At 52.6% G+C, this 12,862-nt stretch overlaps 1 protein-coding gene across 1 annotated transcript; it reads right to left on the reverse strand.

Moving 5' to 3' along the window:
• Window positions 1-242: 242 nt before the first annotated feature.
• SDHB (succinate dehydrogenase complex iron sulfur subunit B) lies at window positions 243-12,378 on the reverse strand. The gene is made up of 8 exons (XM_085080381.1): window positions 12,223-12,378; window positions 9,308-9,432; window positions 8,367-8,452; window positions 4,770-4,906; window positions 2,612-2,728; window positions 1,732-1,833; window positions 1,037-1,159; window positions 243-472 (listed from the first exon to the last, which is right to left on the reverse strand). Exons 1-8 carry the CDS (start codon window positions 12,346-12,348, stop codon window positions 395-397), a joined length of 894 nt encoding a protein of 297 aa, XP_084936507.1. The 5' UTR covers window positions 12,349-12,378; the 3' UTR covers window positions 243-394.
• Between the last annotated feature and the right edge of the window lie 484 nt (window positions 12,379-12,862).

Genomic DNA, 12,862 nt, shown 5'->3' on the forward strand with positions numbered 1-12,862 from the left:
CAGGAATGTAATCCCAGATCCCACAGGATGGGACAGCACACCTCACTCCTGGTGGATCAGCACTGGGGTTTTGCCCAATCCCACACCCCAGAGCTCCAAATCCTCCCTCTGGGGATCTCAGGATGGAGATTTCCCCTCCATCCCCTTCTCCCAGCCAATCCCAACACCTCCCAGCCACAGCTCTGAAGGATTTGGGATCACAGAACATCCCATAAATAACAGATAAAGGATCCACTCGGAGCTGTTCTTTCCAGCCTTTATTGAAGGTGCACAGAGAATTCCCTGCTGGAGATGCCCCAGGTGGCAGTGACCCCCAGGAGAGGGGGCTGGGGTCCCTCACGGTCACTCTGGGTCACTCATGGTCACTCTGGGGTCACTCAGGGTCACTCAGCCCTCACGCCGTCGCTGCCTTCTGCTTGTAGGTCGCCATCATCTTCTTGATCTCGGCGATGGCTTTGCCTGGGTTGAGGCCCTGCAGGAGGAGTGGGGTTAGATCCTCAGGAAGGGCTGGAGCAGCTTCCCAAAATCCCTCCCTCTCCCAAATCTGCTGCTGTTCCACCCTTTTTCCCCCAAAAAAATGGATTTCAGCTGATTTTGTGCTTCCTTTCAAACACTGGCAGGTCACAGGATGGATTAAAGTTGTAGCAAACTCACAAATCTGCTGCTGTTCCACTTTTTTCCCCTCTAAAACCTGGATTTCAGCTGATATTCTCCCTGCTTTCAAATCCTAGGAGGTCCCAGGATGGATCCAAGTGACAGCAAACTCCCAAATCTGCTGCTACTCCACCTTTTTTCCACCTAAAAGCTGGGATATTGTGCTTCCTTTCTGTGCTGGGCTGTCAGAGCAGGTGCTCAGCATCCCATTTTTCCCAAAAAGCAGGAATTCCTGGCCTGGCTGGAGCACCCTGGGACAGCACAGTGGCAGGGCTGGCACTGCCACCACCATCCCTGTCCCCAGCCCATCCTGGCACTCAGGATTCATTCCCAGGTTGGGAATTAATGGCATTAATTAATTTCTGTGGGGGCACAGCCATACCTTGGGGCAGGTGCGGGTGCAGTTCATGATGGTGTGGCAGCGATACAGAGAGAAAGGATCCTGCAGCTGCGCCAGGCGCTCCTCCGTGAAGTCATCGCGGGAATCGATCATCCAGCGGTAAGCCTGGGGACAGCCACAGGGACAGGGGTGGCACCAGGCAGGGACAGTGACAGGGGTGGCACCGGGCAGGGACAGTGACAGGGGTGGCACCGGGCAGGGACAGTGACAGGGGTGGCATCGGGCAGGGACACAGCCAGGGATGATGCCATCAGGTAGGGACACAGCCAAGGATGATGGCATTGGGCAGGGACACAGCCAGGGCTGGTGGCATTGGGCAGGGACACAGCCAGGGCTGGTGGCATTGGGCAGGGACACAGTCAGGGATGATGGCATCAGGCAGGGACACAGCCAAGGATGGCATCGGGCAGGGACACGGCCAGGGCTGGTGGCATTGGGCAGGGACACAGCTAGGGCTGGTGGCACCCAGCAAGGACACCAACAGGAATGGCACCAGGCAGGAACACCCACAGAGCTGATGGCACTCGGCAAGGACACCAATGGGAATGGCACCAGGCAGGAACACCCACAGAGCTGATGGCACCGGGCAGGGACACAGCCAGGGCTGTCACCAGGGGGGATGGCCAGAGTGACCCCTGGCTCAGGAACCCCAGGGGACGCAGGGGACATGTCCTCACCTGCATGAGCACGGCAGGGCCCAGGTACTTGTCACCATTCCACCAGTAGCTGGGACAGCTGGTGCTGCAGCAGGCACACAGGATGCACTCGTACAGCCCGTCCTAGGGACAGGGACACAGATTGTCACCCTGGACTGGGATACAGGGGACACAGCACATTGTCACCCCACACTGTCACCCCAGGCTAGGACACAGGATGCACTCGTACAGCCCATTGTCACCCCAGAAGGACAGCAATTCCCAAAGGGAACAATCTCAGCCCTGCTGCTACAGGACAGCAATTCCAGCAATTCCTGGGGACAGCTCTGAGTGCAGCCCGGGTGTTGGGGTTTAACCCAGGGGGTTTGGGGAATGGCAAGGTGTTGGGGTTTTGGAAATGGGAAAGTATTGGGGTTTAACCCACGGGACTTGGGGAATGGGAAGCTGTTGGGGCTGAACCCATTGGGTCTCAGGAATGGGAAGGTTTTGGAATAGGAAGGTGTTGGGGTTTATCCCATGGGATTTCGGGAATGGGAATGGGAAAGTGTTGGGGCTGAACCCACTGGGTTTCACGAATGGGAAGGTTTTGGAATAGGTAGGTGTTGGGGTTTAACCCATAGGATTTGGGGAATGGGAAGGTGTTGGGGTTTATCCCAGGGGGTTTGGGGAATGGCAAGGTGTTGGGGTTTATCCCATGGGATTTGGGGAATGGGAAGGGGTTGGGGTTTAACCCATGGGATTTGGGGAATGGGAAGGGGTTGGGGTTTATCCCATGGGATTTGGGGAATGGGAAGGGGTTGGGGTTTATCCCATGGGATTTTGGGAACGGGAAGGTGCCGAGTGCCGGGGTTTAACCCTTTCAGGGCTGCCCGAGGGGCTCAGCAGCACAAAGAGCAGTGACCAGCTTCTGGCGATCCTCGATGGACTGTAGGTACTGCGCCTTGCCCTCCTTGGACTCGTCCTTCTTCCTCAGGTAGGGCTGGATGGACTTGTACTGCGCGTAGAAGTTACTCAGGTCCTGCAAAACACCGGCTTGGCTCATGGGCTGAGCATGGAAACACAGGGATCATGGAAAACCCTCGGCTGGAAGGGAATCCAGCCCCACTCCAAAACCCCACCCTTAATGCCCAAGCCTCGGGGCTGTGCTCATCCCTGCAATCCCATCCTCTGGGGGAAGAGCCTTTTCCCAAAATCCACCCTAAATCCCCTCTGGCAGAGTTCCATCCCAAATTTGTATTTCCCCCAAAATCCCCCTCAGCACAGTTCCTACCCCAATATCCCAAATTTACATATTCCCCTAAATCCCCCCGTGGCACAGTTTCACATCCTAATATCCCAAATTTACACATCCCCCAAAATCCCCCTCAGCACAGCTCCATTCCAAATTTATACTTCCCCCTAAATCCTCCTCAGGACAGCTCCACACCCCAATATCCCACATTTATATTCCCCCTAAATCCCCCCTGGCACAGTTCTGTCTCAAATTTACATTCCCCTAAATCCCCCCCAGCAGAGTTTCATACCCCAATATCCCAAATTTAAACATCCCCCTAAATCTCCCTCAGCACAGTTCCAGGCCCCAATATCCCAAATCTGTGCCCCAAAACCCGCCCAGGAGGTGGCATTCCCTCCACATTTGTGGCATTTGCCACATTCCAAAGGACAGGTTCAGTCACTGGGACCCACCCAAGTGTGAGGGACACCAGAACGGTGACACCTGAGCTTGGTGGCACCTCCCAGTGTCACCTTCCCACCCCAGAGTGCCCCTGCACACTGTCACCCCATGGTGGCACCTCCCAGTGTCCCTCCCACCCCAGTGTGTCGCTGTCACCCATGGTGGCACTTCCTACCCTCCCCAGTGTCCCTCAATGTTGTCACCCGTGGTGACACCTCCCAACATCCTCCTTCCCACCCTAAAGTGTCCATGAATGCTGTCACCCCTGGTGGCACCTCCTTCCTACCCACCCCAGAGTGTCCCCAGAATGCTGTCACTCCTGCCTTCCACCCCAAAGTGTCCCTGAATGCTGTCATTCCTCCTTCAAACCCCAGAGTGTCCCTGAATGCTGTCACCTGTGGTGGCACTTCCTTCCCACCCCGAAGTGTTGCTGTCACCTGTGGTGGCACCTCCCAACATCCTCCCACCCACCCCAAAGTGTCCGCTGAATGCTGTCACCCATGGTGGCACCAGGTCCTTCCCTCCCCAGAGTGTCACTGTCACCCCTAGCGGCACCTCCCAACATCCTCTTTCCCACCCCAAAGTGTTGCTGCCATCTGTGGTGGCACTTCCTTCCCATCCCAAAGTGTCCCAGAATGCCGTCACTCCTCCTTCCCACCCCAGAGTGTCTCTCATCACTGTCACCCACGGTAGCACCTCCCAGTGTCCCTTCCACCCCAGTGTCCCTGGCATGCTGTGACCCCAATGGCACCTCCCAAATCCTCTTTCCTACCCCAAAAGAGGTAGGAAAGAGGATGTTGCTGTCACCTGTGGTGGCACCTCCCAATGTCCCTCCCACCCCAAAGTGTCACTGTCACCCATGGTGGCACTTCCTTCAAACCCCAGAGTGTTTCCTGAATGCTGTCACTCCTCCCTCCCACCCCGAAGTGTCCCTGAACACTGTCATGTGTGGTGGCACTTCCTTCCCACCCTGAACATCCTCCTCCCCACCCTAAAGTGTCCCTGAACCCTGTCACTCCTCCTTCCCTCCCCAGAGTGTCATTGTCACCCATGGTGGCACCTCCTTCCCACCCCAAAGTGTCCCTGAACGCTGTCACCTGTGGTGGCACCTCCTTCCCACCCCAAAGTGTCACTGTAACCCATGGTGGCACCTCCCAGTGTCCCTCCCACCCCAAAGTGTCATTGGCACCTGTGGTGGCACCAGATCCTACCCACCCTGGAGTGTCCCTGTCACCTGTAATGGCATCTCCTACCCACCCCAGAGTGTCCCTGAACACTGTCACCCAGGGTGGCACCATGTCCTTCCCACCCCAGAGCGTCCCTGTCCCCCTGGTGTCACCTCCCACCCCCCAGTGTCCCCACCACTGTCCCTGCTGTCACTCACCGGCACCAGGTCCTTCACCACGTACATGTGTGGCAGAGGGTAGATCTTGGTGACCTTGCTGAGGTCACTGTCGATTTTCTTGATGCAGGCCAGGGTGTTTCCCCCGGCGATGTTCATGGCGCAGGAGCCACAGATCCCTGGGAAAAATAGGGAAAAGCAGGGGATTTCAGCCTCTTGGCCCCAAAAGTGTCCCTGGAGGAGCTGCTGTGACAGGGACATGGCAGGGATTGACACCAGGGCTGAATGGGTTTAACTCTGATGGAGATCGAACACAGGAGATGCTTTGAGCAAAGCCTGGATGCATTTTCTGGATGCACTTTCTGTGGGGAAGTTTTCCATTTTCCATGGGGAGATACTCTGTTTTCCATGGAGAAATTTTTTATTTTCCATGAGGAAATTTTCCATTTTTCATGTGGAAATTCTCCATTTTCCATGAGGAAATATTCCATTTTCCATGGGGAAATTTTCTGTGGGGAAGTTTTCTGTTTCCACAGGGAAATTTTCCATTTTCCAAGGGAAATTTCTCCACGGGGATATTTTCCATTTCCCATTTTCCATGGGGAAATTCTCCATTTGCTGTGGGGAAATTTTCCATTTTCCACAGGGAAATTCTCCATTTTCCATGGGGAAACTTTCTGTTTTCCATGGGGAAATTTTTTGTTTTCCATGGGAAAACTTTCTGTTTTCCAGGGGGAAATTTTCCATTTTCCATGGGGAACTTCCTTCCTTACTGGAAAACAACGCAGCTTGGGCACCTCATTTGTTTTTTGTGTGATTTAGAGAGAGGAGAACGCCTAGCACGAGGTGGGAGCTGAGGGAAGCAGAAATACAACAAAAATAAGATTGTAACTTGGGAAATTGCTGCGCCTTCACGAGGTGGAATGTGTGTGGTTTAGTTTGTGGCTCTTGCTCCTTGTGCTGTCTCTGCCACTGGAAATTATTAAAATCCACATTCAACTTATAATTTCCACTTTCAACAACAAAAACCAAAAGAACAACTGAACTGAACAGAAAGAACAAGAAAAATTCCCTATTATAAAATCCACAAATAACATCACAAGAGAAAAATCTGGGACGATCCTCTGACAATCCTTGGGAAAATTTATATGGATTGGTGTAATTCCCTGTCAGCCTTCTCATCTCTGGAATACCCAGGCCCAGCTCTCATGGTCTCTCCTCACAAAAAGGGGAATAAACAGCCCAAAGCACCCCTGAAATTCAGGAATCCAACCCCAAACCCCTCAGTTAGGAGCTCCTTTCCCTTTTCCCCATTCCCATGAAACAAACTGTACTCCCAAAAGAAGAGAGAAGAGGCACAGTCCCCTGAAATTCAGGAATTCAACCCCAGAGCCCTGAGGATTTTCCCTTTCTCCATTCCCAGGGCACAAACTGCACTCCCAAAAATGAGAGGACAGAATCCCCTGAAATTCAGGAATTCAACCCCAGAGCACTAAGGATCTTCCCTTTCCCCACTCCCAGGGCAAACTGTGCTCCCAAAAATGAGAGGAGAGACAGAATCCCCTGAAATTCAAGAATCCAACCCCAAACCCATCAGGCAGGAGCTCCTTTCCCTTTTTCCCATTCCCAGGACACAAACTGTGCTCCTAAAAAAAAGAGAGGAGAGGCACATTCCCCTGAAATTCAGCAATTCAATCCCAGAGCCTTAAGGATTTTTCCTTTCCCTTTTCCCCATTCCCAGGGCACAAACTGAACTCCCAAAGGTGAGAGATAGAATCCCCTGAAATTCAGGAATCCAACCCCAAATCCCTCAGACAGGAGCTCCTTTCCCTTTTCCCCATTCCCAGGACACAAACTGCGCTCCCAAAGGTGAGAGGAGAGCCCAAAAATAGCCCAAAAAACAGGTGGAATGCCAGCTCCAACAATGGAAAAGGTTACTCCTCCCACGATGGAAAGGCTTCCAAGCATTTTGCAGGCAGCTGGAGAGGGAAGTAGAGCTGCAGGGCCACGCAGCAGGAATGTGGGGTTGGGAACGTGGGGTTGGGAACGTGGGATTGGGAATGTGGGGCTGCTCTCCCTGCGAGGCAGGAATGGGGCAGGATGGAACCAGCCTGGCCTGAAAAGCTGTCTGCTCCAAGGAAAAATGTCCAGGGCAGTGGATTCTGGCTTGGGAAGGGGTTTGGCACTGGAGCAGCACTCCATGTGGGATTCTATGCAGATTCCAGAGGAATCCAGGCTTCCCATTTCCATCCCAGCCACAACATCTCCAGGCACACACTGCCCTGAAATTCTCCTGCTCCCACCTCATTAAATCCAGATTCATTCCAGCCAGGAATGCATTTCCAATCTCTCCAGCAGTCCCACAGCTCAGCATTCTGGTGTGACCCATGAGTCAGGAGTTTTTCCCATTTCCATCCCAGCCATATCTCCAGGCACAGACTGCCCCGAAATTCTGCTCACAATCCCACCCCATTAAATTCAGATTCATTCCACCCAGGAATGCATTTCCAGCCTCCTCTCCTGCATTCCTACAGCTCAGCATCTCAGAGTAACCCGTGAGTCAGGAGTTTTTTCCATTTCCATCCCAGCCAAAGCATCTCCAGACTGCCCTGACATTCCCCTGCTCTCAAACCCACCTTGTTAAACTCAGACTCATTCCACCCAGGAATGCATTTCCAGCCTCCTCTCCTGCATTCCCACAGGAGTTTTTTCCCATTTCCATCCCAGCCACATCTCCAGGCACACACTGCCCTGAAATTCCCCTGCTCTCAATCCCACCCCATTAAACCCGGGCTTATTCCACCCAGGAATGCATTTCCAATCACCTCTCCTGCATTCCCACAGCTCAGCATCCCAGTGTGACCCATGAGTCAGGAGTTTTTCCCATTTCCATCCCAGCCATATCTCCAGACACCGACTGCCCCAAAATTCCTCTGCTTGCAAACCCACCCCATTAAATCCAGATTCATTCCAGTCAGGAATGCATTTCCAGCCTCCTCTCCTGCATTCCCAATGCTCAGCATCTCAGAGTAACCCGTGAGTCAGGAGTTTTTCCCCATTTCCATCCTAGCTGAAACACCTCCAGGCACACACTGCCCTGACATTCCCCCTGCTCACAATCCCACCTCATTAAACCAGGGCTCATTGCAGCCAGGAATGCATTTCCAGCCTCCTCTCCTGCATTCCCACAGCTCAGCATCCCAGCATGACCCATGAGTCAGGAGTTTTTCCCAGGGAAAGCCAGGACAGTCCCAGATGTGCCACCTGCACGAGGAGCAGCCGCAACCCAAAACCACAGCAGTGCCCTTTTCCTCAATCCGAGGGCCAACACTCCTGGAGCGATTCCTAGAAATCCCAAGCACTCTCCCATTCCCACAGCAGCCCCCACAACTTGCTCCCATTCCACCTCTGCCCTCCTGCAATCTCTGCTCGGATTTCAGGATGAACCAGACTGGGAGAGGAACTGGGACGGCTGGGAGCTGTGGAAGGAACTGCTGGAGCTGTGTCACCACACCCTGTGAGCACCAAGCCTCACTCCTGGATCCATCCAGGTGTTTTTCCCACTGAGGTGGAAGAGCAGGGTGGGAGCTGAGCTCTTCCACAGCTGGCACTGAGCAGAATTCCAGGGAATGTCCTTACCCTCCCTGCAGGACCTGCGGAAGGTCAGCGTGGAGTCCATCTCGTTCTTGATCTTGATCAGGGCGTCCAGCACCATGGGCCCACACCTAGGGCAGAATTCCCACAGTCACTGAGCCTGCAGAGCCCAGAATTCCCACAGTCACTGAGCCTACAGTCACTGAGCCTGCAGAGCCCAGAATTCCCACAGTCACTGAGCCGGCAGAGCCCAGGATTCCCAAAATCACTGAGCTTGCAGAGCCCAGAATTCCCAAAATCACTGAGCTTGCAGAGCCCCTAAAGCAGAATTCCCAAAATCACTGAGCCTGCAGAGCTCCTAAAGCAGAATTCCCAGAGTCACTGAGTTTCCAGAGCCCAGAATTCCCAAAGTCACTGAGCCTCCAGAACCCCTAAAGCAGAATTCCTTCAAGCCCATCCCATTCCCATGTCCAGGGACACCTTCCCCTATCCCAGGCTGCTCCAAGCCCTGTCCAGCCTGACCCTGGACAATTCCAGGGATCCAGGAGCAGCCACAGCTTCCCTGGGAAATCCATTCCAGGGCCTCCCCAGCCTCACAGGGAAGAATTTATTCCCAACATCCCATCTGAACCTCTCCCCTCTCAGTTTAAACCCCCCTGTCACTATTCCCACACCTGCCAGGTCAACATTTATCCATGGAAAAAGCTGTTTTCCCTGCTTTCCTCCCTCTTTCTCAGCAGCCCCCAAACGTCCCATATAAATCAAGTTGATTGGTGCCACCAGCACCTCCTGAATCCATCCCAGGACATGGACAAACCCCAGGATGTCCCAGCACTGTCCCCTCCTCCTGCTGGGACAGCAGCACTGGGGACACCTGTGGGGTCAGGGAGGGGGGGAAAACCCCACAGGAAAATCTGCTTTTTCCCCTTCCCAGCCATTCCAAGCTCCCAGAAACCCCTGGAGCTGCCATTCCCAGGGATGCTCACTTGTTGAGATCCACCTCGTAGGTCTGCATGCGGGGTTTGTCCCCAGCCTTGTCAGGGTCCCATCTGTAGATGGCGAATTTCTTCATCCGCGGCGCTGCTGCTGCTGTCTGAGCCCCCCGGAGCACCTGAAACCCAGGGAAAACTGCCTCAGAGCTGCCTGGATCCAGGGAAAACTGCCTCAGAGCTGCCTGGATCCAGGGAAAACTGCCTCAGAGCTGCCTGGATCCAGGCAAAACTGCCTCAGAGCTGCCTGGATCCAGGGAAAACTGCCTCAGAGCCGCCTGGATCCAGGGAAATCCCACCTCAGATCCCACCTGGATCCAGGGAAAACTGCCTCAGAGCTGCCTGGATCCAGGGAAAACTGCCTCAGATCCCACCTGGATCCAGGGAAATCCCACCTCAGATCCCACCTGGATCTAGGGAATTCCCACCTCACATCCCACCTGGATCCAGGGAAAACTGCCTCAGATCCCACCTGGATCCAGGGAAATCCCACCTCAGATCCCACCTGGATCCAGGGAAAACCCCACCTCAGATCCCACCAGGAGGGCTTGGAGGGATCCAGGAGGAGATATAGAGAGGGTTATGTGTGTATATGTATCTAAAAATGTATTTTTAATATACATACATATTAACATACACATATATATATGTGTGGATATATTAAAATATAATAAATATGTATTTACACACATATATACACGTATGTGTGAAGATCACATACACGTGTGGATATAAATGTATACATTGTGTATTGTGTTTTATGTATTTATAAATTATATGTGCTGTTAATAAATTATATGTATTTGTACATCCTATTATATGTGTCATCATGATATAATTACATGTACTCTTTGTTTATATATTGTGTTTAATATTGCAGTCTATGTTTTATATATTCTGTGTATTTATAGAGCGTTTATTATACTATATATTACCTAACACGTTTTATTTATAAGTTGCATGTAATTATATATATATACACATGCATATGCATATATATAGGTACACATTGCATTGTATATGGTATATATTTATACATTATATGTATGTATTTATTATATTATATTGTCTGTGTAATCATAACCATATAATTATAATTTTTGTCCAGGCATCTTTACGTATATATTCTAATATATTATTTATATATGTGTATATATATATATAATCTGTGTAAATATATATACAATTTCCATAAATATATAATCTGTGTAAATACATATATAAAATCCATATAAAATTAAATGTTTACATAAATATGGTATGTATTTATATATTATATGCATATATAATATATTATATTGTGCATGTAATCATAATCATATAATTATAATTTATGTCCAGGCATCTTTATGTATATATTTTAATATATTATTTATATATGGATGTACATATGCATAATCCGTGTAAATATATATATATATACATAATCTGTATAAATATATATCTATATAATACATATAAAATTAAATATGTTTACATAAATATATTGGATTAGGGAATCTGGACAGGGTTTGGAGCATCCTGCCAGGGATTTCTGGCAGTGCTGGTGACTGCCCCTGTGTCCTGGGGATCTCAGCTATTCCCAAAATCCAGTGCCCCTGCTGCTCCCAGATCCAAGCCCTGCATCCATCAAATCCCAAGGCTCTCCCTGTCCCCAAACACCCCGGAATCCCCAAAATCCCTCACACCGTGTTCCCACAGCTCTTCCCAACCCCTTCCCACAGCATTCCCCATCCTCCAAATCCCTGCCATCCTTTATCTCCCCCATATCCATTCCCAGCCCTTCCCGCTGCTATTTGCCCCACACCCTCCTCAGCACCCCTTTATTTTCCCATCTTTTCCCACCTTTTCCCTTCTCCTGGATCCTGCTGCCCCCAGCCGCTCCTTCCCACTCCCAAATCCCACAGCCCCTCCCCACCGATCCTACTCCCTCCCAACCCACCCCATTGGCCCAAACACTTTTCCCATATTTTACTGCATCCCAATCCCCCTCCAGCCCCCCAGAAACCTTCTTCCTTTCCATCCCTAATTCCCACACAGATCCCACACTCCATTCCCATCCCTAATTCCCACAGCCTCCTCTCCCCCTCAGATCACCCTCTTTTCCCACCCACTCTTCCCATCTTTTACCTCACTCTGGATCCCTCCAGCACCTTATAACCTCCTTCCTGCACTCTCTTCCACCCCTCTCGCCCTGTCCATCCCTAATTCCCACACAGATCCCACACTCCATTCCCAGCTCCCTCTCCCCCTCAGCTCACCACCCTTTTCCAACCCACTCTGCTCATCTTTTCTTCATCCCGGACCTCTCCAGTCCCTGTATAACTTCCTTCCTGCTCTCTCTTCCACCCTTCTCCCCCTTTCCATCCCCAATTCCCACACAGATCCCATACTCCATTCCCAGCCCCTTCCCACAGCCCCCTCTCACCCCTCAGCTCACCCACTTTTGCCACCCACTCTTCCCATCTTTTACCTCATCCTGAATCCCTCCAACCCCTGTATAACCTCCTTCCTGCCCTCTTTTCAATCCCTCTCCCCCTTTCCATCCCCAATTCCCACACCACATCCCACACTCCATTCCCAGCCCTAATTCCCACAACCCCCTCTCCCCCTCAGCTCACCCACTTTTCCTACCCACTTCTCTCACCTTTTACCTCACCCCAGATCCCTCCAACCCCTGTATAACCTCCTTCCTGCCCTCTCTTCCACCCCTCCCCTCCTGTCCCACCCCAATTCCCACACCAGCTCCCACACTCCACTCCCAACCCTCTTCCCACAGCTCCCTCTCCCCCTTCTCTCCCACCCTCCTCTCAGCCCCCCGCAGCCCCCGGTCCGCTCTGCCACCCCTCCCCTCGCTCCGCTCCCGCCCATCCCCATCTCCCAGCCGCCCCGCAGCCGCCCCGGCCCCTCACCGCCCGCGGCCCGGCCCGCAGGAGCCGCGCGGGGACTCCGCGCCTCAAGGAGACTCCGACCGCGGCCGCCGCCATCTTCCCGTTCCTCAGTTCCGCCCGCCCCGGAAGTGCCCCCGCCGCCGCCATGTTGCCGCGCTGACGACAGGGGGCGCGGCAGTGCTGCTCTCCGCCATGTTGGACGTGGCGGTGCCCTCATGAAGGACGCCATGTTGGGTGTGGCGACGCCCTCACGGGGAGCGCCATGTTGGGAGTGGCGCTCCCCTGTGGGACGCGGCGGGATGCAGCGGGCAGGGAGCCTGAATTCCCTTTTTCCTTGTGGGGTAAATTCCCCTTGTTCTCTCTCCACTCATTCCCAGCATCGTGATTTTGCACGGAGGTGCCCATGCCACCTCCCCCCTCTCCCAAACCAAGAGGGTGCTGACGGGGGCAAAGAATCCCGGAATCAATAAGGTGGCAAAAGCCCTCCAGGGCCATCGAGCCCAACCGTGCCTGATCCCCACCTTGTCCCCAGCCCATGGCACTCAGTGCCACCTCCAGGCCTTCCTTGGACACCTCCAGGGATGGGGACTCCAAAGCTCCCTTGGCAACGCCTTCCAAAAAATACGCCCTCCTGTTGGAAATAATACAACTTTCATAACGA

This window comes from Lichenostomus cassidix, chromosome 21 (assembly GCF_008360975.1).
Source record: "Lichenostomus cassidix isolate B80296 chromosome 21, HeHo_3.0, whole genome shotgun sequence".
Lineage (NCBI taxonomy): Eukaryota > Metazoa > Chordata > Aves > Passeriformes > Meliphagidae > Lichenostomus > Lichenostomus cassidix.

Bases quoted from the DNA above. Each gene is read 5' to 3' on its own strand.
- SDHB (XM_085080381.1), bottom strand. From the start codon at position 12,348: ATGGCGGCGGCGGGGGCACTTCCGGGGCGGGCGGAACTGAGGAACGGG. The intron at 9,433-12,222 runs GTGAGGGGCCGG...CCTGGGTTTCAG, and splicing joins TGCGGGCCGGGCCGCGGGCG to GTGCTCCGGGGGGCTCAGAC. The intron at 2,729-4,769 runs GTGAGTGACAGC...GGTGTTTTGCAG, and splicing joins TGGTGAAGGACCTGGTGCCG to GACCTGAGTAACTTCTACGC.